The sequence below is a fragment of the Larus michahellis genome, chromosome 8 (genome assembly GCF_964199755.1).
Source record: "Larus michahellis chromosome 8, bLarMic1.1, whole genome shotgun sequence".
NCBI lineage: Eukaryota > Metazoa > Chordata > Aves > Charadriiformes > Laridae > Larus > Larus michahellis.
The window spans coordinates 8085876-8112806 of NC_133903.1; the positions used below are offsets into that span (position 1 = coordinate 8085876).

At 51.6% G+C, this 26931-nt stretch overlaps 1 protein-coding gene across 12 annotated transcripts in view; it reads left to right on the forward strand.

The window, feature by feature from the left end:
- Window positions 1–26931, forward strand: part of TNRC6A (trinucleotide repeat containing adaptor 6A) — a 107085-nt gene that overhangs the window by 28665 nt on the left and 51489 nt on the right. For 8 of the 12 annotated variants that reach the window (XM_074598922.1, XM_074598908.1, XM_074598909.1 and 5 more), the window contains one exon: window positions 25911–25958. In XM_074598922.1, the coding sequence (XP_074455023.1) occupies window positions 25911–25958 (48 nt within the window). Of the gene's footprint in view, window positions 1–25004; window positions 25191–25812; window positions 25959–26931 lie in introns of those variants that run through there. The other 4 variants (XM_074598913.1, XM_074598917.1, XM_074598920.1 and 1 more) reach the window with 4 other exon arrangements.

Here is a 26931-nt window from a genome sequence, read left to right on the forward strand (position 1 = left end):
ACGTTTCCAGAGTGCTCTTTCTGCACCTTGGGGTGAAACCCAAACCTTTTGCCACGCTGTGGTGGACCCTGGGGGAGGCACAGCCCCCATTCCCTGCGTCCCCGGCCGGCTGTCCCGCGTGGGTTGGCTCAGAGCCCAGGCGGCAGCGAGGGCATGTTTTGCTGCACAGTTTCGTACGAAGGCGGAGAGCGGCGCGGACACACAACGGGGCAGCTGCGGCTGTTTGGCTCCGCAGGACCTTGATTTAATTATGCCAATGGTTGCAGCTGGCACCCAGCCTGACGCGTGCAATCCCTGCCAGGTCGCTGTTACGGCTTTCCAGAAGCGCTGTCTGTCTGCGGCTCCCTGCAGCCGTTGTTCAGGCTGCGCCATCGGGCTCGGGCTCCCCGGGCTCCCCAGCCCAGCTCAGTCATGAGGTGCTGAGGAGGATCATCACCTCCGTCTTGGCACGGCCAGCAAACCCCCAGTGCAGGGGCCGCTGTACTGGTAAAACTGCTCATCAGCTGGGATGGCTGATCCCGTGGGGGAAATGGGGAGAGACCCTGCCAGCAGCCTTGGGGATGGCGCACGCACTTTTTGCACGCTAGGAAGGGTTTGCTTTCTTGTGCGCTGGCATGCAGAAACCTACCTAAGTGTGGCTGTAATGAAAGGGCAGAAAAGGTGGGGCCGGTGCGGGGTGGCAGGGTCACCCGGCGCCACCAAAAGCCACCCATGCCAGTCCCACGCTGCGGCCACTGCACCCGTCCCCCTGTCCTGGCTCAGGGGGTGCGGGAAGCCCGGAGGAAGCGTGGTGGCACCGTGCTGCAGTGACCGGCAGCTGCCCTGGCGGGGAAATGGAGCAGAGCGGGCCATAAGTTAGGCACGATGAGGGCAGGTTGGGACACAGTAGCCAGGTTCATTACCGACAAGCTCTTTTCAGGTCCTGCTGTGTGTTTATTTGTTTGCCCTGAGCTGTGGGGAGTGCGAATCCCCCCTCTCCAGCAGGCGCTGGTGGGGCCGCAGCCCCCAGCTCTCGGTGCCCACGGCTGCGTGGGGCTGCGCCGCTCTGGGGTTTCCATCAGCAGCGTGGCCCCGGGGCTCCCCTATTCCTGCTGGCTGGGGCGGCCGGTGTGTCGCGGGCAGAGTGATTAACTTCACTCATAAGAGAGAAGTAGTGAAATATTTATTAATATGAAGCAGTGATTTAACAACGTTAGTAGTGAATCCGACAGTATTTTACAAGATTCGACGGCAAGGAACACTTGATTATTTACCGCATAGAGGCCAGGGTCAGACAAGCTGTCAGGGAGACCCTCCCGTTGAGTCATGGGGTTCAGAGAGGACCCCCTGGCTTTCTAAACTCCTTCTCAGAGAGGAGTCTGGGTACCGCTGGATCCAATCCTAGTCCCGGACTTGGTCAATGGTTTATGTCTAAAGGATTGTAATGTGCGCAGACAATCCTTTATATCACTTAGCGAAGATTGCAGAGTTTCGCACGCTATTAGTCACTTACCGAGAATCTGCTGCGGCAAGGAATCTCTCAGCCTCGAGGAGCAGAACCTTAAGCGAGCGTCCCCATGCAAGGGGAGATCCTGGCGTGCAGCCGCTGCCGTGCAGGAGAGCCCAAAGGGCTCTTGGGCTGTCCGCTGTTTATAGAGTAAGATAATTAACCTATAGTCATATTCCCATGGGAATTCCCAGGGAGGGGGAAAGAGGGAGAGCACACCGCCACACGGTGCAAGCGGGACTGAGCCCCGAGGTGACACCCTGCCCCGCGCACGGGGAGCGGGGCTGTGCCAGCCCACGGGGAAGCAGCCGTGGGGTGCAGGGGACACCCCGCAGGGCACCGTCTGCGGCCGTAAGAGCCTTTCCGAATCATGGGCACAGCGTCATCCACGGAGAAAAGCAGCATTTGTGTTTCTTGTCAGGTCTCTGAAGTAGCTTGTGCCGTGTTTCTGAGCCCCTACACCTCTTCTCTGATACCGGGATGCACTGGGAGGGGAATGATGCCATTCCCTGCCTGGGGGACCGGTGCTGAGTCTGGAGGACATGTGTGCCCTGCCCCATGTCAAAGCACGGCGCTCGGGTCATGGTGAAGACGATCCCCCCGTCGTCCTCTCCAGCTCTGCCTGGAAGGCCCCGGGGAGCTCAGCGCGAAGTGAAACCTCGCCGAGATGGTCCTGCCCCAGGGATTCAGCCACAAGCCAGGGAGGAGTCTTCTATATTCTACATTTAGTTCTTGGGATTGACTCCCCCCCCTCCCCCTGGGACGAGTCCATAGCTGAAAATGCCTTTTAGAAGCTCCGGTCACAGTCAAAATTAAATCAGAAAATGAACTATTACTCAAAGTGACTTGGAGTTGCTCAAGATTTATATGCTTTGGGCAGCTGGAACTCCATTTGCCGGGATACCTGGGGAAGCCTCCACCACTAGCCCACCGTGACCGTTTGCAATTTCACACCACTTTAAACTCACTCTCATTGAGATCGGGGAGATGAAAAATGTCTTTATTAAGGGAAGTCACAGGTCCCTGATTGGCTGCTAAATGTGTTTTAATGTGAGCGGGGAGGGCAGGAGGGGGTGTGGGGAGGGGGGGTCATGCTGGTCACTGAGCTCCCACGGGAGCCTGGCAGGGCACAGCGACTCCAAACAAAGGGTTTCTCCTTGGTTTTCCTGCTGCTTTGACCATCTCGAGGTGGCTGGTGGCATTTACTTTGGGCCAGCAAGGTGGCTTGTTGAACTCTCCATCGCCCCATGGTTCAGCAGGTGTGGGAGGAGGTGACCTCCGCTCCGCGGCCGATGTGCTGCGTTCAATGTGGAGCTGTAAATCAGGGGGATGACAGGAAGAGCACAGGGCTCGGGTGTCCCCAAAGGCCGGGACTCAGGTGTGCATCCCATCACCCATGCAATGTTGCAGGTATTCCTCTTCCCTTCTTTGCGGCTCTGTTTGTTCCCCGTCCGTAAATCTGCAGTCGTCCCATTGTGATGGTTCCTCCTGTTCTCCTGCCCCAGTACACGTCCAACTGCCCTGCAGGGAGGTCTCCCAGACCAAGAGCACCATTTTCTGGAGAGACAGCAGAAATTATCCTGGAGCACTTGTTTGCTTCTCACTGTCTTTACGTGCTGGAGTGTCTCCGGCTGCCGTGGTCCTGCTGTGCCCCACCTCTGGCTGAGGCACATCTTACTGGTTGGTACCTGTTCACCTGAACCGCACCGACTGAACAGCAGGATATGGCATCAGCAGGAATGCAAGTCTTTATTGATGGGCTCCAAGCCAGGCAGGACGCAAATGCTTGCAAAAGCTGTAAATGAGGAAAGGAAAAGCCGCTTGGGGAGGCCTCGCTGGCGATGCTTCTCCTGGCTGTCCCCCGATGTGAGCGTAGGGATGCAGCCGGGAGTGCTCGGGCTGTGTTATCCAGCAGGGCAACCCCCGTCTCCTGTGGACGGCTCTCACGGGGCGTCTGCAGGGTCACTCCCCTGCGATTGTGCGATTGAGGGGGATGTCGCCGGGTTTTGGAGAGACCGTGCCTTTTGGCACAAGCCCTGGTGGGCTCGCTGGGCCGCTGTGCTCCATATGGGCTTCCTGCCGGTGTGATTCCTGGTGGTAGCTCTTAATGAGCGACCCTCTGTACACAGATACGCGTATGCACGTACACGTGCGATGTGCTTTGATAATTTCCTCAGTTAAACACGCCATTATTTGTGCTCCTACAACTAAGAGCCTTGGTGACCAGCCTCCCCGGGCATCCTGCAATGGCTCCCACCTCGAGCAAGTCCCACACGTGCGGCCGAGGCAGAGCTGCCAGGGAGGGGTTTGTGCTTCCCGCTGCTCTTGTTTCTCCAGCAGCCCTTTGTGGGTATTCACTCCCTAATGATCTTTTATTCTTGCGTTTGTATCTTTACTCCGGGAATCAGGCACTAAACCTGGAGTGAAGTCAAGCACAGACCCTCCTCCCGGCTCATCCAGCCACAGTTTACAAAAGGCTCTGTTATTATCCCCGCATCCACACTCTCTAACCCTGTAATTAGATGCTTAGGCTATGATTGCCCCATTGTCCGCTGGATGGGTTTAATCATTCTTTTCTCCTACAGTGGCAATTTTGTTCCAATTAATTATTTCAGTTTGAACAGCAATAGCTGGTTGAGTTTAGAGAGAAATTAAAAGGGTAGAGAAGGATAATGAAGAGTGAGCTAACTAGGGAGAGACTGCAAACAGGGCTCTGCATATCCCTGCTTCTCTTCCAGGCTCTTGCTTGCTCCCCAGAGAGCTTTCTGGGGCTGGAAAATGTTCTCCCTGGAAACGAGGATCCTGCGTGCCACAGAAGTGCTGCCTGGTTTCATCCCTGCCGGGGAGGTTCCTTACTGGGTCTGATGGAAACAGCAGGGCATGCTCACAGCCCAGCCTGGGAGGGAAAGTGTCTCTCATTTGGGCTTTAATCAATGTGTCTTAAACTCTGGTGGAGGCAGGGTAGGTTTTGGCTGGTTGTGCTGAATACCTTGTGTTTTCCTAGCTGGCGAACGCGCATCCCAGTTCAGTCCCAGCTGAACAGGACCTGTAGCCGCCTCCCATGAGGCTCTCCCGGGAAGCAGCTGCACAGCGACATGGTGCACCAGGCGGGACCCGCGAAAGCAAAACAAGGTGCAAAAGAAAAGCGCTGTCTGGTTCAGCATTCGCATGTCAGCATTTCCTGAGAAAGAGGAAAAGCTCCCTGTAGTCCTAGTTCTCGCCAGACCCTGGATGGTTTTCAGAGCAGCGTTGCTGCCTCCGTGTTGAGTGGATGCAGCTCTGGGCTGGAGGACAAGCGGCAGGATGGGTCCTGGCTGCTGGTGGGACCCGGGAGCTCTCCCAGCCCCGCATCCCGCCCTGCCTGCTCAAGGCAACAGGCTCCTATTGTGGCACTCATGGCTCTGCCGTACCTGTGTTGTCAGCCGTGCAGCATCTTCACAGCAATCTGCAGAGCAACATCTGGCGGCGGTCCTTCCCGCCCCGAAACATCTGGCCGCTTGGCTAGCTAACAGACACAAGCTGCCATCTGAGGGCCAGATGCCCACAGCACATCCCACGCTCCTGGTTTAAAGTTCCATGGAAAATGGGGCCAGGAAAGAGGGACGGTGTGTGCAGGGAGGAGCGAGGGAGGCTCAGTCGCTCCGTTGTCGTGGAGTCTCTGCTCTCCCCGAGCTTCTGACAGCGGGGCTGAGGTTCATCCGCCTGCCCAGAGGAGCTGCTGCTGCGGCTGTGCTGGTGGAGGCAGCGGCTGGCGGGGCAGGAGCAGACAGCGGAGGACAGGATCTGGCTGGACACAGCAAAACATAATTTTGGATCCATTCATGGCTCTCGGTGCAGCGTGAAGAACCTGCCAGAACCACAGCACCCCTGTGAGCCCATCTTAAATGCTTCTGGCCTCAACTGCTTTTAGACAAACATGTTTTTCCTATTGGTACGGGCAGAAATTAACCCACCCCCAGCCCTGGGATTAGGTTACCCAGCTCTGGCTCCCTGAACGGGAGGAGTTTTGCTTTCGGGGTCGCTGGCTGGGAGACAACCCGCTTTGGTTTGGGGTCTGCTCTCTGGCCCCACCAGCTCAGTCTCTTGCATGACCAGTGCTCCACGAGCTTCGTGTCCCAAAACCGTCCCAAAGGCAGGGGGTCAGAGCGCCAGGGCACGCTCCGAGTGCAGCCCTGATGCTGGAGGAGGATCCGCAGCCGCTGCTGCCATGGCTGGTGCTGGAGCAGCCAGCCGGGGAGGTAAGGCTCGGAGGAGCTTTCTCACCATGCTAGACTGACCCTAAACACTGCCGTAAGATACATTAAATTACAGCCAACGGCAAACCCCGATCACCAAATCACTCATTAATTCAGTGGAATTACCAGCTGGCGCGGGAGCCGTTCTCAAGGTGATTTGGGATGTGGCTGATTTGGATTTTAAAAAATGTTTTTAAAAATATTTAAGGTTAGACAAGGTTTTGAAGGGAGAGAAAAAAAAAATATTAATGCCTTTCAGGAGTTACAAAAATGCTGCCTGTGCAATTCATGTATAATTCAATGAATTCCAGAGTAGTTTGAATATTTAAATTATGTATGATCAAAGCAATAAAGAAATCTGCATTTCCTCACTCCGAGCCCCCAGACATAATGCTCCCAAGTGTCCCCTCCCCAAAAGGCAGCTCCTCGCTTCCACACTCCCAGATCTATTGAGCCTCATTGCTCCAAAGAAATTGAGTTCGACTGGAAAAATACGGCCGTCGAGTGCAACCGCTGTTCTTTAATAAATCCGCGATGCATTGCATCTCCAGCCAGCGCCGTTGCCAGGGCAATGGTCAATGCTGCCGCCGCAGGGCAGGCCTGGGGAGGGGTGATGGGCATGGCGCGGGGGCGACGGAGCCCCCGGCGCAGGCAGCCCCTCACTGCCGGCACGCTGCCTGCAGCCGTGGCTGGGGAAGCAAAGCTGCCGCAGGGGGACGATGGCGACGGGCAGCCCGAGCTCCCACCGCCGGTACAAGAGGATGGAAGGGTCTCGTCCCCCACCGCCGCCTTTCTCAGGGTCTGCAGAACAGCAGCCCTGCCCTCGCTGTTTGTCCTCCGTGGCTGCATGGAGGTCCCATCCTCCGAGCCCCCGTGGACGTGTCCATCTCCTCTCCCAGCTCCTGTGCTCCTGGACTGGGATGCTGCAGCTCCCCTCCTCCGGCTGCGGCCATGGCCAGATGGACCAGGGGAAAAAAGGAAAAAAAAAACAACAAAATGATCCCTCTGCCCTTCCCCCCACCCCCTCTCCAGATGCTGTAAATTTTCATTAGTATTCTGTAATTTAATGATCTATTCCCAAGAGAAAATTAGTCTTCAATTTACAAAAAAATCCCTGTTAATTTAAGCATAATAGTAGGAGAGAGATGCGAGTGTGGGAGCCCCGTCCTGCACCTCCCACTCCTCCCTCTCCGCAGCCTTGCAAAGGGCAATTACGAGGGAGAATTTTAATAATACACTAAAGTCCATTTGAAATCTCCCGACGAAGACTGCAAAGAGGTTCCTGGGGGCAAGAAAAGCAACTTCCTCCTGAAACAAGAGGTTATTTTGAACCAGACAGACACACCGATCCAGCTGAAGGTTGATGCTGAAAGCCTGGGAGAGGCAGGGACGCGCCAGGCTTGCCGTCAGTGCTCACCGAGAAGGCAGACACCACCGAAACGTCACAGCTTTTAAAATGCCAGCAGGTCCCAGGGCCCTGCAGCATCCTTTGCAGAGCTGCCCCGGGCAGCTCAGCCCTCCACCGCCCAAAATGCGGTCCCTGGGTTAGAGAGGCACCGTGCCGGCTCCCACCCGGAGATGCTGCAGGTCCCCCATGGCTCCAGGCTTGCTGCCTGCCTGCCCTGCCAGCGCTGCCCGCCATGGGACCAGGGGGCAAGGGTGTCTCTCCCCCACACACTCGCCCTGCTCGTGCCGAGGGCGGCATGTAAATCCTGAGCATCAGCCGGAAGCCATCTCCTCTGCAGATATTGAGATAGATGACGGCGGCTTCGCTCATTAGAGGCTGTGGCGAAGGGTAGGTGCTGGGAGTCTCCGTTCCAGGGAAGAGCTGCAAGGGGAGCTCATTAACTTGAAAAATTGGGTCCAGAGGGCTCATTTGTCTGATATCAGTTCACTGTTTTTTCTAGTAATGTGGAAAATGAGGGAGGGGGATCTGAGCCTCTTCTCAGTGACCGACTCTTTGATTTGCCCCTTTCGCATTCATGTCCTCTCTTTCAAATTGCCTTTAATACTGTTTATTTTCCATAGGTCTTAAGCCTATCCATGTGGAACATAACCCTTTGCCCCCATAATACTGCTCACACGGGATAGATCAGATGCTGCTATGCGTTTTTTTGTCCTAGCACCACAGAGATGCTTTCTAAGGGACCCATGATACACATGGACAGGCCAGGGTGGTCCAAGAGCAAAACCTGGGCAGGATGGAGAAGGGGGCTTTTGGCTCTTCACCTGTCTCAGTAGCCAAAGGCTGCTGTTGGTGGGCCAGGGAATGGTGGGGTCAGGTTCAGGGCTTACTGCCCTGTCCCTGTCACCAGCTCCACTCACCACGGTGGATGCCACCGTCCACCGTGGTCTGGGAACGGCACCCACTGCAGGGCGCTGCCATACGGGCTTGCTCCCAGTTTTCTGCAGGAGCCTGGTTTGTGTCCCCCCTGTTGCCTCCCCTCGTTCCCCAGGGCTGTGTCGGGCAGCTGGTGGGCAGAGCCCTCTCCAAAACGTCAGAGACGGCTGATCCCAGAGCTCCGGCATGACTGCTCACGCCGGGAGGTGCCAGAGACCTCCGGGTGGAGAGGCTGTAACGTCAGCTGAACCCTTACTCGGTGACTTCCCTTGGTTTCCTGAGCGAATTTACGGCAGAGACGGCTGAAGGACACCCCCCCTTGCAAGGCAGCCAGCCCCGAGCTGCACAAGATGCAGAATTCCCTGCAGAAACCCAGCCACCTTCCCGAGGCTTGCCCCATGCCGGGGCTTGCTGCCAGGCTCATCCCTCTCCAGCACCACCCGTGTGGCCACCAGCCATCCCGCGGGCTGCTTGCCATCTCCTCATCACCCCTGCGTCTGCTGGGGCGCAGACCTGTGCCAGACCTGGCCGGACGCCCTTGACGGTCACGCTGAGCTCTCACTGCCTTCCCCAAGGACGTGCAGAGGCAGGAGCGCCTGGCGTGAGCCCTCCTGGAGCCCTTGGTGGGAGCTGGGGCAGGACGAACACCCATACGAGGGGTTTTATGGCTCCCGGGATGCCAAGGCTCTCACTCCAGCCGGGCAGGCTCCTGGCATACCTCCCTCCACCCCGCCGGCAGCCACGCATGCCACAAACCCCACAATTAATAAAAAGTGTTAACGGCAATCACGGTAATTGCCATCGCGCTATTAATAAAGGCAGAGTTGTCAAACCACAGCAAACATTTGAGTAGGAGCCTGGAGCAATCCCCTGCCGAGGCGTTCCCCTGGCCCCAGCCCCAGGCAGGTACCGAGGTTGTTTTTTCTCTCCGTGCACATGGAGAGGAGGATGGACACGCTTCCAGCCCAGCTCCCATGGAGAAGAGGAAGGTACAGGCTTGGCCACGGGAGGCTGCCAAGCCCCGGTCGGCATTTCTGCCTCCCATCAAACGGGAGTTTAGCATCGCCGCTAACTGCCACAAATGTAAGTAACGTTCTCTTCACAGCCAAGCCCTTCCCCGAGATGTTGTTAAATTAGAAGGGAAATCTATTTCCTGTTTAAAAAAAAAAAAATAATAAAAGGCAAGCGAACTCAGTGTTAAATATAGATATATGATATGTAAATGAATCTGACAACTGAGTGAATAAAAAATGAAGGTTTAAATTATTGAAGGGTAGGAGGAGATGGCGCATGCAAATAGCATTAATGTGGAAAGAGGCAGCTCTCTGAACAGGGAAAGCAGGTTTTGAAACATAATTATTTCTTTTAAGAAAAGGACTACATATTAAATAAAAGCCAACAGAACCGGCACATGTTTATTTCAAAGGCCTTTCTTCCCATCCTGTCACTTTAGTCTCCTGGCTTTTCTTTTTTCCCCCTGCAAAGCAATGAGAGAAATGGAAGGCTACTGAATTTTTTAGCTTTAATTAAAATAAGATAAATGAAGTTTTGATTGCTACACGACAACAAATGAGTCCCAGAGATGGCCGATCACAGGCTGCTATTGAGAGGGCTGGGAGAAGGTGTTTGCTAATTGATTTGGTGGGCACGGGGCTCTTTGGCCTCCAGAGCCGTTCCAAACACATCCTGGTTCATCACGGCCGCCTGGAAATGATGGCGACTTTTGGCACGTTTGCAGAGATAGCGTGGACTTAATTTAAATGGAAAAATACCTGCCTGGAGAGTTCAGCCTGCCAGAAGGAGTTAATTACACTTAAACCGCGAAGATGCTCTGGTTGCTTTTGCTCTTGTTTCACGGCGCGTTGCAGAGACGGTGGGGCAGGGATAACAGGGAGCGCGGGGCCAGGCTGAGCTGGCTCCTCTGCCCAGGGCGGCTGCAGGAGCATTAGCTGCTCAATATTGAAAAAAGAAAACGAGCTGGTTATTTTTATCAGCGGTAAAGCTGACAAGGAATTCTGGTGGAATGGGCACTCTGCGAGCGCAGTAAATGTCTTCATTACCTTCCACACAGCTGTATTTATGCCTCTCTGACCCTCTTCAGGACTGTCAGGGCAGGTTACGGGTTTCCTTTTCCTAATTCAGTACATGATGGCTTGGGATGAGTTGTTAAAGCTATAGATCAAAATGTCATTTATTAGAAAAGTGCCTCCCCGGGGATTCTTATCCTTCGTTTATTATTTGTCGTGTGCTGACAGTGTGCTCTGTTCTGTCTAATCTGTCTTTCTAGCTATTTATACAGCCCTCCTCACGGCAGCACCTGAGTGCCTCCCATTGCTTAAAAAATGATGTTTTGTTTCCCGCTCCCTTACCTGCTCTGCAAAGCCGGCGAGGGCTTTGGGATTTATGAAAAGTGCACAGGATTTATTTTCCCATTCACTTCCCAGTTACCAGTGGTGAAGGGTCCACCCCGTCCCCCATGGCGGAGGGGGACGTCTGGTCCCTAGGGTGATGTCCAGCCCCTAGGGTGATGTCCTGGAGCTCTCCCCACTGCTCGGGATGTTGCTGTCACAGATTTGGTGGCAGGTGCTGCTGCGGAGCAGAGACCTCCGGGTGGTGTGCCCTGCGTCATGTTGGTCTTTGCTGGCGTTAGCCCCTGGCTGATGTGAGCCTCGGGCGGGCAGAAAGCAAGGGCAGAGGGTGCTTCCAGCCCACTGGGGGGGAACCCCAAGTTTTTTCTGCCTGGACGGTGCCTCAGCCCACATGCCGGCGGGACGCAGGAGCCCTTTGCACGGACTTGCAGGCTATTTGGACAGGACACGGGAGCAGTTCCTGTGTTTTAAATGATAAATCACCCTGCACCAGTATCAGACACGCAAATCATGGTCATCACCGCAAACCATTCATGAGCAGCCCACCGGTCAAAATTTGTTGAAATAATTCTGCATAGCGACCGTTACATCTCTTTTGCAGATAATTTGAGAGCTCTGCAGGGGCTGGATGCGCTGAGTGGGTTGCTCAGCCTGTATCGCAGGCCAGGCCAGGCCAGCAGGGTTTGTGCCTGCTGCATTAACCCATTAAAGGAATTCCTCCCCCGGCACAGACCGCTTTTGCATTGATGAAATGAGGAGGGAAGAGAACTCCTCCACGGATCTCCCCCTGGCTCATTTTCACCGTCTGCTTGAAGGATGCCATTCATTCTGCTTGTCCTCTCCTTAGACCAGCAAATACCCTCAGTAGCTGGGGAAGCTGCAGGAGCACACACGTCTATCTGCCGTAGGCTGGCTCTAATTTGCTTAGGCAGCATAAAGCTTGCCTTAGGAGACGAAGACGGCACTGACAAGGCACTGACAAATTCCACCGTGTTTGAGACAGACGGTGATTTTAGCATTGAGATTTATCTGCAAGACTCTATGGCCAAACCCACCAGTCCCGGCACCTTCCAGGCAGGGAAGACGTCCCTCCCACCTAAGTCAGAGCAGCCCAGCAGGGGCCCCGGTGGGCTGCAGGAAGTTTTTGGAAAAGCTCCCTTCTCAACTCCGGGAAGTCCTCCGTAGGATTTTTATCTCACCTTTAAACACTTTCTGCTACTTGAACCTCTACCCTTGGGAAGGTCTCCCTCGGTCAGTCTGTAAGGATGCTGCTCTTTTTACTTCTCCACATAGTATCCGGGTACCCGGTCAAAGGGTGTGTTTATACAGCTGCGGGCGGTGGGGAAAAGCTAATAGCTACCTAACCCGCGGCTATGATAGAGACTAAAACCTGCCTTTCTAATGATCTGAGTGTATAAAACTCAGATTTGGTGACAATCCTCAGGGGGTTCAGCGCTCACCTTCTTTTCCCCATAGTTTTTCCACCCACAGTCAGGCTCTCCTGGAGGATGGCCGCTCTCCTGCCTGACCTGCCCTCGCTCTGCCCCATCCTAAGGCACTCATCTTCAGAAAGCCACCGCTACAGCTCTCCTGCAGGCACGCAGCAGCCTTGCTTCTCTGCTTTACAATTGGAGAGCTGCACAGAACTTGGAAAAAGTGCTTTTCCCCCGAGCTGAGGCTCTGCTTTGTTCTGCCCAGGTGAGAGCTGCTGTTGATCTTTAATGACCGACCTATTCATAGACGAGCCGCCCTATTCTCCTGCCTGGTCCCTTGGTGCAGGGAACATGGACAGTGACTGTGACGGGGCACCTCACGGGGCCAACCTGGTGCTCGGCAGCTGTAAAAGAACCCCCAAGTTTCCACCTTTCTGTTTAAAGAACGTGCACTTTCTGAGAACCCCTTTCTCTGTCCTCATCCACCAGGACAGCCCATGTCTCAGGCACCGGCACAATGAGGAGCCGGCATCTGGTCCTGCCTCCTGGGTGCAACCCCCTTCTCTGGGGGGGTTCAGCTGGGTACTGGAGGGACCGCTGCCCCTGTCTCTCGGCTCTGGTGGCTCTGGTGGCTCCCAGTCCATCCCAGTGCAGGTCCTTCCTTCCTCCAGTTTGGCCACCGTGGTTTCCATGGCAACGCGCTCTCCCTGCCGCAGAGGCATCCTTGGCTCGCCACTTCCAGCGCCGCATTTGTATTCCCAGCCTTTGTCTCCTGCTCAGTGCTGGCAGCCGGCCAGGCCAGGCATCCATTTCAAAGCAGCCTTTGTTTTTTATTGGTGAAATAGCTGGTCAGAAATATATGTGATTTAATCAGGGCGAGAACACTTTGTTTCTTGGCTTTTCTTCTTCCCCCAGCCGAAGGGCAGTTGCTCGGCGGAGCCGGCTGTTACCTGTGCTGGGGGAAAAGCCCCGCAGGCAGCAGATCGCCCTGCTCAGAGCCTGCGAAAATGGGTCTGCACCAGCCACAGTGTGTCGGACGGGCTGGAGCAAGCAGTGGGGGAGACATTTTCTTTCTCTCTCCCACTACCTAGGCGTATCGGAAATTTCTTTCACGGTCAGATGCGTCATTTTCAGAGCAACCCTGTCCACGAGGTTCAGTTTCAAGTGGATTTGCTGAACTGCAGAGCCCAGTAGCTGCGATCCCAGCCCTGGGCAGGGGAAAATGCTGCTTGGAGTGAAAGAGGAGCCCAAAGCCAGGATGCTGCCACCAGCCTCCTGTGGCTGCCTGCTCCCGCCGAGGGAGGCAGGGTTGTAGCCAACTTGCTGGAGGGTGTGATCTGTTAATTGCAGTATCCATCCTTGTTTCTAGGGGAGTTCAAGGCTTGGTAAATGTGATGATATTACAGATCTGCTTAAGGGTGCAAAGACATACGCAGAAGTAGGCACGTGCGTACATAGGCATATTGATGCAGGTTTAGTGGAGACCCTGGTTCCCAGGCACTGCGGTCCTTGGCTCTGGTCGACCGATTCCTTGGAGAACCTTCCCCAGGCTGTGGGGAGGACACAAAAGGGGGCCCCAAAAAGGGGCAACGGTGTGTCCCTGCTGAGGTCCTGGTGCTCCCTGGGGCCCCCTGTATGCTCTCAGACCACGAAATGAGGCAGGAAGAAAAGAAGATGATAACTGGAGAACAGTGAAGACTTTGTTAAGGGCAGAAGCCACGTATCTTAGCCTTGTCCAGAAATAAAATGTCTCCAGGAGCAGCCTGTCCTCTGATAAAGGCATCCTCGGAAGGCAGCAGGAGCTGGGCAGTCAGTCCTGTGACAGTGGCTGCAGGGAGTTTATCCAGGAGGAGGAGGAGGGAGGAGGAGGAGAGGGGAACATCCAGCCTTGGGAGGGCCCGGAGGAGGATCTGGGAGCACAGGGCCGGTGCTGGGCATGGCGGCTGGAGTGCTGCAGGTGGGCTGCCAGCCCCAGGAGAGGAGCCCGAAGTGCTGGGGGACAATGGAGGGCTCTCCCGGGGACCCAGCCTGCACTCCCCCGGTGGGGCTGGACCCTCTCCTGCTGCTGGACGCCACCCTCCAGCACCCAAAGTGCTGCTAACAGAAACCAGCACGGTCCAAGTGGAACGAGCCTGAATTGCTCTAGTTTTATCCAAAAAACCCCTATGAATTTCAGAGCAGCCTTTACTTTTTCTTAAGTTGCAACAATTGAAGGTGGATAGTCTTATTAATATCTGTTTTTGTGAAAATACAGCACTTACAGCTAAACGACAGTGCACTTCTCAAAAACCCACATCAGCCTGTCTCGAAGCAATGCATTTGGTTTGCAGTGTGGTGAAAAGGGAAGAGCTCTTCAGTTTTGATTTTACAAAAGTCCATAACACTCAGAACCAAACCGAAAGGGAAAACCAAGAGCAGCTTATTTAGAAAAAGCCCAAGTAAAACAAAATAAGCCTTTTGTAAGAGATGGAAATGAAAACAGACAAAACCAAATTAAATACTTGGGATATACTCCGAAATTTTCGTCAAGTCAGCACAGACTTGGAATGAATTAGATACATGCGGGGCGCATCTGGTAACGGGGAAGGGAGAGATGTCAGCGCTGATGCAGAGCAGCAGACCGCAGGGCTCTCCTCTGTTATCAAAATAACTCCAGAGTCTGTTTTATACTGCAAATCTCTGCTGTGCTGCACTGATATGCGGACACACCAAATAGATACCTTTTCAGATGCGTTTAGGAGCAATTTAAATAATCATGACAAGACCACTTTTAAATTAGTGTTCTTTGAAAACTAATCTCCAGGTCACTTGTGCCCTCACCTGATGTGCACAAAATCAGTAGCACGATGCAGCTTTTTTAATGCTTTGGATGCCTGGAGCAAAACATCTCTCCTGCCCAGAAGGAAGTGGGGAGATTTGCCTGTGCCTGATCTATAAAGTATATGGTTCGGATCTGCTGAGCATTTGGGCTTGACTTCTTGACTGCAAATCAAAATGCCACATGAACTGCAGGGGAACAGCTAGCTCTGCCTGTCCAAAGCTCACGCCGTCGTGCTGAGTCTTCTTCCCTGCTGCTATGGGGAGCAGGTGGGACAGGGACTTCTTCAGCCTTGGGCCACATCACCCACAGCCTGGTTGCAGCTGGAAGTGGGCATGAAGCTATTGGCCTCAAAGGTCTCGCAGGAAAGACCTTTCATCCTGCTAAACCTCAGACAGTCTTCTAAGTAATTTCCTGCATCATTATGGTGACATATGAGCCACTCTAGCATTACAGTTCCTGTGACACGTTTCACTGGAGTCATGGTGTCAGCCTGGATGTGTTTCCTATGTCCTAGCATAGGAAATTGCAAGCTATCCCACTCTGCATATGAATAACTGAAGGGAACGCTGTGTGCTCATCCTCTCCAGCCCATCCCTGTGACTCCCCTCTCAGGCATGTGGAGTATACTGGGGAGTATGTAGGCTCCCTGCAGGGTCAGGGCAGAGAGGTACCTGCAGGGACAGCTCAGCTCTTCGGTAGCCCAAACTGCCCCCAAGTGACCATCAGAGAGGCTGCCTGGCTTCTTCCTGGAGCACACATGCAAAGCAGGCCTGGTTTGGCTTCCAGACGAAGTTTTGCCCAGGACTGTCCATCTTTTCAAAAGCAAAAGGAGAAGAGCCTGTCTCTGACAGAAGAGATGTCATGCTGCTGCTGGGTGGGCCGCCCTGACAAGGCAGTGGATCTAAAAATGAGAAGTCAGGAAGGAGACAGAGGCAGTGGTGAGCCCCCAGATAACACGTGCAGGCATGGCCCATTTCTCCATAGAGTCATAGAATGGTTAGAGTTGGAAGGGACCTTAAAGACCATCCAGTCCCACCCCCTGCCCTGGGTAGGGACACCTCCCACCAGACCAGGTTGCTCCAAGCCCTGGCCTTGAACACCTCCAGGGATGGGGCAGCCACAGCTTCTCTGGGCAACCTGTTCCAGTGTCTCACCACCCTCACAGTCAAGAATTTCTTCCTAATATCCAATCTAAATCTACCTTCTTTCAGTTTAAAACCGTTACCCCCCATCCTATGGCTCCACTCCCTGATAACGAGTCCCTTCCCATCTCTCCTATAGGCCCCCTTTAGGGACTGGAAGGGGCTCTAAGGTCTCCCCGGAGCCTTCTCTTCTCCAGGCTGAACGCCCCCAACTCTCTCAGCCTGTCTTCATAGCAGAGGGGCTCCAGCCCTCACAGCATCTCCACGGCCTCCTCTGGACTCGCTCCAACAGCTCCATGTCCTTCTTATGTTGGGGTCTCCAGAGCTGGACACAGCACTGCAGGTAGGGTCTTACAAGAGGGGAGCAGAGGGAGAGAATCTCCTTTTGATGATGCTGGCACTTGGCCACGCTGCTTTTGATGCAGCCCAGGAAGCGTCATCATTCCTTAGGGATGGCCAAGACAAATCCAGGGTTTGAAGGTCTTCTTTAATGGGAAGCCTAAGAAAAATCATAATTCTTAATAAATTAGTGTTATACCAACCACGGTCTATGCTGGCCATTGGTGTTTATCACCCATTCTAATAAAGCAGGCAGCCGCATGTCACATCTCTGGTCTATCATCCTGCCAGGTACCAAAATCTAAGGCATGGGGTCTGGATATCTGGGCTTTCTTTCCCTTGCTGACCTGGAGACGTGTGCTGGGCTGGCACTGAAGCTCGCGGCTCTGTGCCGGAGCGATGCTGCCCATCACCGGGGTCCTGCCACCAGGGCGGTGGCTGGGCACGGGCTGCTGGAGGGGAGTCCTGCCCACGCTGTGGCAGCAGCAGGTAATTAAACTAATTAAAATTCAAATGTGAGATATATTTTTTTCCCCCCAGATACATACTTATAAATGTTTTTAAGTGAAAGAAACGTGTAGCAAAGCAACTACACCTCAGCAGAGCCACGGTTACACATATGTATGTCTGGAGCAGGGAGCCATTTTACGGAGCCTGCAGTGAACCAGTTCTTACGTATAAATAACTGTACAGCGTTACTTCTGGGTGCATTTGTTTATCGTTCCAGACGCTGTAAGTGATTGCATTTATTCATTGCATCCTGTGGTACAGTGCATCTTTTCTCACACCAAAGCTTCCCAGCTGATCCTACCTGCTGTGGAAGATGCACAATGTCAGATCATTGCTGGAGTGATTAATAAATAATAAAGAAGATAAACTGAAGCAGCTTCTTTAGGCTAACATGCTCCCCTTAAAGAACTGTCTCAGTCTCTGACTAGGTTAAGGAATGAGCTGGCTGGCATTCAGAAGCACAATGCAAAATCTTGCCTAGCATGTGACGGCCAAAAACAACGGCGGCATTCAAGCCTGACACCTCAGCCACTGTCACCAAGGGGTGGGAAAAACCCCTCTGGATTTGTACAGATGGAGAGAAGCAAACCCAGTTCAGTAGGACCAAAGCCTAGACTTTGCATAGACTTGGGGGTTAAAGTCCCTTTTCCTAAAGCTTAAACTTGTTTGCATATCTCCTGCTTGGAAAGGTGACTAGAGAAAGTTATTCTAATTATACAGCAGAGGAAAAAAGCTATACAGTAAAACTTTATTTTAGTCACATTTTAGGATTTTTTGCTCTTCAGGGCACACTGCGGCTGTCGCAGACATTAACGAAATAAGGTGCATTGTGTGTTTATGAACTCTTGTTGATTAGGACCACGTACAGCTGGGAGAAACAGCAGCACAGGAGTTCAGAGTCGCACTGAAACATCATGGCAGACGCCAGCCATGGCCCAGGCACGATGACCGCTGGAAGTGTATCCCTGGCAGCACCGACGTGACTTTGCATGAGGACACCTCCCCACCTGGAGATGGTCCCAGGAGGTAACAAGTGCCAGAGCTCATGCTGTGGTCTATGGTGCTGCTCCTGGCCCCGTTTTATTCTCTGTAATTAGGAAATTCGGCAGATGAATCACTTTCTGAAGCCTAAACCAGAGAATATTGCTGGCACAAAAAGAAACAGTCTGTGGCAGAGCAGAAATCATTTGCGCTATTGTCAGAGAGAAGTGCAAAAGAAATAGGTGAAATCTGCTGTTAACCTGGTACTGTGTTGAGAAAAGGCAGTTGTTGAGTTAGCCGATCAATAAGCATTGATTAAAAAGTGGCTTACTCCTGTTAAACATGACGGAGGACAGAATAAATACACATAAACAACAGCACCTGGCCAGGCAGGGTGTGAGCTCCCGGGGCGAAGGCGAGAGCACATGCGTGGTCTTTGCCTCCGGGCAGCGCCGCCTCCTGCATTGGCCCTCGAGGGTCTTCCCATGCTGGTGGCCGCTCTGGTAGCCACATCGCTCCTGTCCCTCTGCCATGGCTCCGGTGGTTTCTCAGGAGAACTGGCTCACGTCTCTCTCCCAATTCACCAGCCAGGATTATTCCTGGTGGAAGGGCCAGAGCTCTGCCATGGGTGCAGCTGGTGGGTCGAAGGCAAGGGAAGCCGTTTCCTCTGTGGACTTCAATGTTTGCACCAAGTTAATGGCAAATTATTAAGACTGGAGGGCAGAAGAAGGGGGGAAGCACTTTTCTCTGCACATGTCATCCACATCTTCTTGCTGGTGGTGAATCACAGAACGGCAGGGGTTGGAATGGACCTTCAGAGATCATCTAATCCAAACCCCCTGCCAAAGCAGGTTCACCTAGAGCAGGCTGGACAGGAACGCATCCAGGAGGGGTTTGGATATCTCCAGAGAAGGAGACTCCACAAACTCTCTGAGCAGTGAAAAAGGATAGTGGTTTGTAGCTCTGTGGGCTCTCCAAATAGTGCCCTGCTACTTTCTGAAATTGTCTTTTTAGTTAGAAAAAAAACATCTAGAAATGAGCTAGAAAGAACCATGCCTGTGAAAGAGATGCCAGCACACAGTGACCCAGCAGTCACCATACAGGCAAAACCAGCTGAGCTGGCTGCAGTGGCAGGTGATGCCCAGGGGACGCAGTGGCCGGACCCCCCTGCTGGCACGGCATCTGGAGGGGAACCTTCAGAGTTAGGGGAAATGCTCCCACCAGCCTCCATGAGCAATTAGTGCCAGGTTGTATTCGTTAACACCTGAGCACTGCGGAGCGCAGGAACTGGCAAAAAGGGAAAGACACCATGAGCCCATCGGTGCGATTTTCTTTTGAAGTGCAATGCAGCCCTGGTAAATAAATAAAGATTGGAAACGTCTATTGCACTGCACCACTTAAGAGACTGGGGATGTGAGGACGGCGTAATTGGCTGGATGCAGAGTGAAATCCAGGCTCAGCGATTCCATTTTGCAGTTGGCAGCCTTCCCAAACGCAGATCAGGGAAAGCACGTTGGACTAGCTTTAAAACACAGGGAAATTCTTTATCTTCTATAATTTTTTGCTGATTTAAAGGGCAGGATTAAATTCTCATTTAATAACCCCAAGTGCCTGTTCTCCCCTGCTCTGATCACTCTGTGTAACGGTGATAATGCTGGGAAGGCGCTGGGAGCCTGGAGGCAAGGCAGTGAATTTTCTTCTCCTGAGCACAGATCTAACGATTGTTTGCTGCTGCAGCCTGCGAAATAGGCACCGACTGCTTCGTCGTGAGCCTCAGCATAAGATTCTGCGAGCTGTTTTCCAGCTCTGCTTGGAAGGCAAGCCGAACGCTTTCTGTTAGCAACTTCCAACTTTGTAGTCGGTGCTTTTTCCTCCTAATTACGGATCCTACAGAGACCCAAATGTTCCTCGCTAACATAAATACTCTGGCTGAGTTAACTGAGTGACTCCTGGGCAGGCCTTGTTTTTATGAGTAAGCACTGCCTCTTCAGTACCTTTATATCGCCACCTCTTACCATCGCCTGAGCTATTTTTAAACAGCTCTAAAAATGCATCCTGTAAATAAAGGCTCTACAATGAACAAGGGAAGGAGCCTCCGAGCAGAGTAACACACAGAGCCTCTGTGTTAACGAGAAGACTGTTTTCCCTTGTCTGTCAGATCAGCTCATTTAGATTATTTAAGTCAAGTGCAATTTTGAAAACAATCTGTTTTGCTCGTGACAGCGTCTTCATTCTGTATAATGATGCTGAATGTAACAAGCGGCAAAGGGTTATTGACGGCCAATTCTCCACATTCCCAGGCCCGCACTTCTCACGTCGCCTTATAAAAGCCCCTTACTTTATTTTCCCCAGACATTAAGCAGAAAGTATTTTCTAACATGTCGGCTTTCCAACTCCACGCTGAAACCTTCATTTTGCGTGATGCCTTGACAGCAAACTGCAGATAAAGGGGAAGGGTGGAGGGGATGGGAAACGTTGAAATGGCGCCAGCTCGTTTTTAACTATTTTCAGTCAGTCTTTTTCTCCTGCAGTTTATTCCCTCACTCTGATTATATGAAAATCCTAATTAAAAAGTTAATGGGGATATCTGAAGATGGGAGGACCTGCGTGCGTGCCAGGCTGGCAGGGTGCAGATGGTGGCTGCTGTTGCTGGGAAAAGATATTTGGGGACCAGTGACCAGAAGGGCATGTTTACCGAGTGGTGAAAATGTAACAGCAAAGATCCATCTTTGGCAGCTGCCTGAATGCAGGGCAGGTTGGTTGCCCTTGAATAGTTGTTTCCACTATTTCTAATTCCATGAATGACCATAGTGCTTTGGAGCCATTCAAATGCACAACAGAGAAGCGGCTGGCAGCCTAAGCACAGTGCTAACACCACAAAATATAAGGCTTCCCAAATCCCAAACCTCGGCTGTTTTGCTTAGACCCCAGCGGTCAGAGCCGGGAAGCAGCGGAGCCTGCATCTACACTGGGAGACGTGCTGGCTGCTGCGGGAAGGTTCTGACCCGCACAGGGAGCGTTCGCTTCCACCCTTTTCCATCAGTGGATGGATCCAATCTTCTGCTCATTGCAAGCAGTGGGGCTTTTCCCTGTGATCCCTGCACACCACAGCTCCTCTGCTCATCCTTCCCAGTCGGAAGAGGTGCAGGCAGGCCAGGAAGGCGGCTGCTGCCCCAGCTAGAGCCCGGCTTCTGCCACCAGGTGTGTGAGAGACCAGGAGCCACAGCCATGGCTTCCAAACACCTCCATCTCTCCTCAGAAAGGGAGCGGAGATAGATGGAAGTCTCCAGCAGGCGCAGCTGGCAAACATCTCCTGACGGAGTAGTCTTCTACCACAGCAAAATGTGCACAGGGCGTTAGCCCAGGTGGCCGTTAGGTGATGCCCATCAACGTGCTGTAGTGCATGTGAACACTTTGCCTTTGTAGCACAGCAGTGACAGGGTGTGGAGGAAGCATCACCGGCGGCATTAATTGGATTCCTCCCTGCGTACGGTACCCGGAGAACTCCTTCTCCACTTGGGAAGATGGTGGTTCCTAGAGACAGTGAGCCCATGAGGAAGAGATGTGCCTGCAATTTCATAGACGGGTGTTAAGGATTTATCTGCCCTTGAGCTGAACGCAGCTCCCAGTGCAGAGGGTTACATATGTCTTTGTAAGTGCAATGGTGCTATTTTGCTGTCCCTTTGCTGGCAGAATCAGAAACTAGAACCTTAGCAAAGAAGTCCAGAGGTCCAAGCTCCAATAAACAGAAGAGTAAAAGAACAAAGAATGAACCAAAAAAAATGTAGTAAACAGGAGAGGAGATGACCCAGACCTTGGCTCTCAAATAACCTTACACTCAACAAAACACATGTTAAAGCTAAAGCCAAGAGTGGGTGATTAACTTTGGACACTATTCTGGAGATGACCTAATGGGAATGCGTTGCTGTTAGGAGCAGCGTGGAAATCGGAAGAGACAGCAGGAGCTCAGAAGACGCAGCTAGAGCAGGGGCCACAGAACAGATCTTTGGTGGACAACTCCTCCTGGAGCTGCTCACCCACCACTCTCCCTTGCTTTTGAATGTCTCCAGAGAAGGAGACTCCACAACCTCTCTGGGCAGCCTGTTCCAGTGCTCTGTCACCCTCAAAGTAAAGAAGTTTTTCCTCATGTTCAGATGGAATTTCCCATGTTCCAGTTTGTGCCAGCTGCCCCTTGTCCTGTTGCTGGGCACTGCTTGGAAGAGCCTGGTCCCATCCTCTTGACACCTGCCCTTTAGATATTTATTAGCATTGATGAGATCCCCTCTTAGTCTTCTCCAGGGTAAACAGACCCAGGTGTCTCAGAAAGAATAAAAGAAAATGTTCTTCCAATTTGAGGGTGCCTGAATTTCCCGAGTGCATCCAGTAGTTCACCAGCCAGTTCCAGATGTGTAAGAAGTTAACTGAAGGAAAGTGTTGCCTGTGAGGGTGAAAGAGATAGGATCATGATGGTGATGCGAGAAGGAGATGACGGGATAAGCAATAAGTAATAGTTAATGCAGCAGATTCGCTGACAGCTAACCAGCTGTAGTATTTACAGGGCAGAATGGAAGCAATTGCTGCAACAGTCTAGTCGCTAGGAGCATGTGCATAAATAAAATTAGAGAACAATCTAAAATAATAAAGAAAGCTATAGACCTTGACTATGAATTTTATTGACAGGGGCATAATACAGTTAACAAAATGACATAACAGGAGTACATAATGCATTTATTAGCCCTCGTAACTGAGGACAGACTTAACAGCGGTCCTCCTACATCAAGCGTAGTGTCTTTAAAGACAGATAAAACAGGACTGCTGTGAATGGAACAGTAACAGGAAGCTGAATCAGACGTCAGGAAATAATGGCTTTCAGTTACACACTATTACATGACAATCCAAACTTTTTCATATGAAGAAAAATAAAGATGACCAAAATTAACATACAAGTTATTAATAGAAGCTGAGAAACTGATTTCAAATCACCAGTGCCCTTTTAAGTACATCGAAGATAATACAATCACTTTATGCATGTGCATGTTCGGCTCACAGCAACGCACGCTGTATTATTAAGTCTCTAAGAAGAGGACAAAAATACCCTTACTGGCTACGCTGCATTGTCATAAATGCTCATCTTTAATAATGTAGGATCTTCTTCAGGTGAAAAATACTTTACTCCATTCATGCTGGCAGAAAGACAGCTGATATTGCAGCAGATTTCCAGAGACAATTGCTCATTCGTCCAGGGCCTCCATTTATTTCACAGGTGAATAAAATGGCATTCATTTTTTCGCTAGCATTAATAAGAATGGTAAAGGCCAACTGAAACTGGGCTGGGAAATGCTTGTGATAATGTGCAAGCTGGATGCAAAAAGAGAGCGAGAACTTTCCTATGCCAACAAAACTGCTTTTCTCAGTGGCTCTTATAATAAGAGCAGACAGGATGATGCTTATTTCCATGTGAACAGTGGAAGGGAGTTGAGAAGAAATTTAAATTCCTGAAAAGTACTGTAGGCACATACAATAACAGTTATTCCCTTGAAGAGTAGCTGTGCAGACTGCTGGGGTATTTTCAACCAGTGTTTTAGAACTCAGTGCAGGAATGCCAGTAAGCAGCCGTCGCGGTGACAGTTCTGCTGTTCAAAGTAACCAGCCCTGCAACCAGAAAGCACGTATCGAAAGCTATATACTTTTTCAAATTTTATAAAGATTGTTTTGCAGAGATGTAGCTGCAAGTATGATACATCCTCACTACCGGTGTACCTGGCATGGCAATAATTTTTTCTCATTTAAATTTTCTAAGCAGAAACCTATTATCTGTCTTCACCCTTTTATTATCAGTTTGCTAAGAGGGGTGCATCTGCATCTTTCTAATTTTATCCTATAGGCATTGGAAATTGCAAGGAGAAATTAGCCATAGTGTTCTCAAATGCAGGTATGTTAAACGGACTCAAGAGTTTAAAAGTAGTACTGTAAGCAAGCTTCTTATTCTTTGTTTCTTATCGATGCCAGTAATAACACTTTAAAATGCTCTGACTAAACTTAAAATATTAAAAAATACTTTCTTGCCATTGTTTATTCTGTGGACCTGACGATGAAAATGAAATCGTTTCATTTTGAGGAATTTTCCAGTCCTCACCTTTGCAGTGTGTGGGCTACAAAGACCTCATCGCAACACTAGCTCCACCTTCTCCACAGGGAAGTGCTGTAAGAATGCTGATCTGTTTACTGTGGATTTTTGTGGGCTCTCGGCTTCGCTTTTTCTTGACATTACTGTTCTTAAATCTCTTCCATTATTCCCTCTCAGTCCTTTGACTGCTTTGATTTTTCTAAATTAATTTCTGGGGTATTTTTACTGAAGTCAAGTACAGTAACAGAGAGTACGGCTCATCTATTCTTCGCTCTTCGTATTTGATGTTAGAAATCTCTCTGTGTACTTTTTGGATTAAGCTGTATGTTCACATAATCAATTTCTAGCTAGGTTTGCAAATGCTAGATACTTTCCCGTTCCCTCCCTCAACCTAATAAAGTCAGTGTAAGGATAAGAGAAAAGTCTATCATACTCTATGGTGGTTATTTACACATTAACATTTCTTTTCCATCAATCTCAGTAGTTATGGATGCCCCAAACTTCAGAACAGAGCCGAGCGTACCAGCAGTGCCTAGGACCTGAAACCGCTGTACCACATAAAGACAAATATGTGTGAAAATATATGTTACGTTCCTGTCTGTGCCTCGTCCGGCATTGCTCGGGGAAACGACTGTCCTTTTCTGTAGGATGGTTAGTGGTGAGATAGAATTTGGAATTATCTATATGCTTTCAGGATAAGTAAGAACTACAGCGGTACACTAAATCCAAAGGTGATCACCTGGCCAGTGGTAGCAGCACCCTACGAAAAGCCACCCCATCCCCTCGCGCTGCCATGGCTGCCCTGCCCAGGGTGACGGGGCTGTGCCGCTGCAGATGGCGGAGGCCGGAGGCACAGAAGCCCCTGAATTTGGGATTAGCTCCTGCAGCGCAGACAACCCACACCCCCTGCCCCGGGCAGGGCAGGCCTCACGTAGGGGTCAGTCCAGGCCCCTCGGTGGAGACTCCCCTGAGGCAAGGTCGGTGCTTGTCACTGCCCACTGCCATCCGCCTGGGGAGGGGGGCTCGGCCCAGGGGACTGCCCGCGGGGATGGCGGGGCGGCCGCCGGCCTTGCGAGCGAGCTCGGCCTTCCCGGGGATCGGCCTCAATGTCAGGGCGACGGCGCTTCGCCTCCCCAACCCCGTTGCTAGGGCGGTTGCTACGGCGCCATGTCGGGGGAGCGCGGGCGACCCGGAAGTGCTGCTCGAGGCGGGGTTTCCCTTCCTGTGCGGCGGGGCCGGACCCGGCCGGGTTAGGAGGCAGGAAATGGCGGCGGTGCTGCAGCAGCAGCTGCCGGGCCCTCCCGCTCCGCAGTGCCGGGCCCAGGCCGCCTAGAGCCGCCGCGCCAGCGCCGGGCCCGGGCCGCAGCTAACGCCGGGCCGGACTCCGAGCACTTTACATACATGAGGTAACGGGCGGGGCCGGGCGGCGGGAAGGGCGGGCGCCGCCGAGCCCAGGCGCCAGCGGGGGCCCGGCCGCCGCGGGCGGGGGAGGGGCCGGGCGGCGGGGGGAGCCCCTCCGAGGCCCGGTACGGCCCTGCCGCAGCGGGTGGAGAAGCGCGGGCCGGGCTGGCGGCCCCTCCGGTGGAGGGGGCCGGGGGCTGCGGTGCGGCAGCGGGCGGGCTCCCCGCGGGAGCCGTGCCCGGGCGGGACGGGAGGGGAGGGGCTCCCCCCCGGAGGGGCCGCGGCGTTTGCCCAAAAGCAGTGTTTTCCCCGCGGAGTTGAGCTTTGACCTCCCGTGCTCGTTATTGTTTGCTCCTGCGGAGCTGGCAGCCCTTTGCAGCCGCCGCTACAGGCTGAGAGGGTAAGGAGGGCTTTCTCGCTGCTGTATTTTAAAGAAATTCTCAGGCTCAAGTGATGCAGCAGAATTGTTTTCCTTAAAGTACTTGAAGCAATTAAGTAGAGGTTGCGTAGTAGGGAAGGATAGCTGGTGCTGGTTATGCTCCACTTGCCTCGCTGTCCCTGGGTAAACATATCATTTGATTACTTGGCAATCTGTGGTCTCCCCATTTCCTCCTGACAAATCAACATATGGAGCTCAGTGTGTATCTTAACCCCGCTCCAGTTTTATTTTTTGCTTTGTGCTGCATTACTGTTGACATGGAAACCAACACCACTTTCTGTTCCAGAGAATTGGAAGCTAAAGCTACCAAAGAAGTCGAAAGAAAACTAAGCAGGTAAGACACTCATTTAAATTCACTCCTACAGTTCAGAACAAGAGTTGGCCTTGGGCTAGAAATCATTGTGGGCTTTATCTGGAGCTTTAATCTCATGTTAATTTTAAGGATAAAAAAAAAACCCATGAATTTGAAAATGCACTCTGCTATTGCATAGAGAAATCTCTGCAATTTTGGTTAATTCTACAGGCTAAACACCTTTTTAGTATGGTTTCTTTTGCATAATAACAATATGAGGTTCTATAATAGAATTTCTTTAATAGGGTAGTTTTTTGAAGAGAAAACCAACTTACTTTTCTGTCCTAAGTTGTTGTACCTAACAATAACTAAAAAATTAATGAAGAGTTTGTTTATTTTTTTGCTATACAGTTCAGGCAAATATTGTTTGTTTTGGCAAGAAAGTTGGTCAAATAAACCGTATATTGCCATATAACTTTTATGGGTTTGCGTCTTTTTCCATGAAGAGTTAAAGGCATTGAGTTTCCCATTAGCATGCAGTTTTTATTTGAAAACTTTGCAGAATGGGCAGCTCCTTTTTAAAATCACTTAGCTAAAGAGTTAAGATTTATGTTGCATTAAGAATTCTGTGTCAATAATATACGTCACTTTTGTATTTAAGAAGTTTTCTTCTGCACCGTTTATTTTTAGTACAACATCTTGCTTGCAAATATCTATCTCTTTCTGTTGTTTACATTCTTTGTTTTTGACTTTTGTCCTACTTTCTGTTTGTGTTCTCTTTCAATTAGACCTTAACGGGACTTTAACTTGCAAATTTTTAAGGGGACTTTTACTAGGGCCGTTTGAAATATTCTGAAACCCTGAATATAACAGATAGGGGAAAAAAAGCAAGGTACCAGAAACTAATATTCTTATTTATCATGCCGAATCAGTCTCCAACTTCCAGATTGATTTATGATTACACTGTGAAAACTGAGTGGCTTTCCCCTGCTGTCAGTGTGCGTCTTCCTTTTTT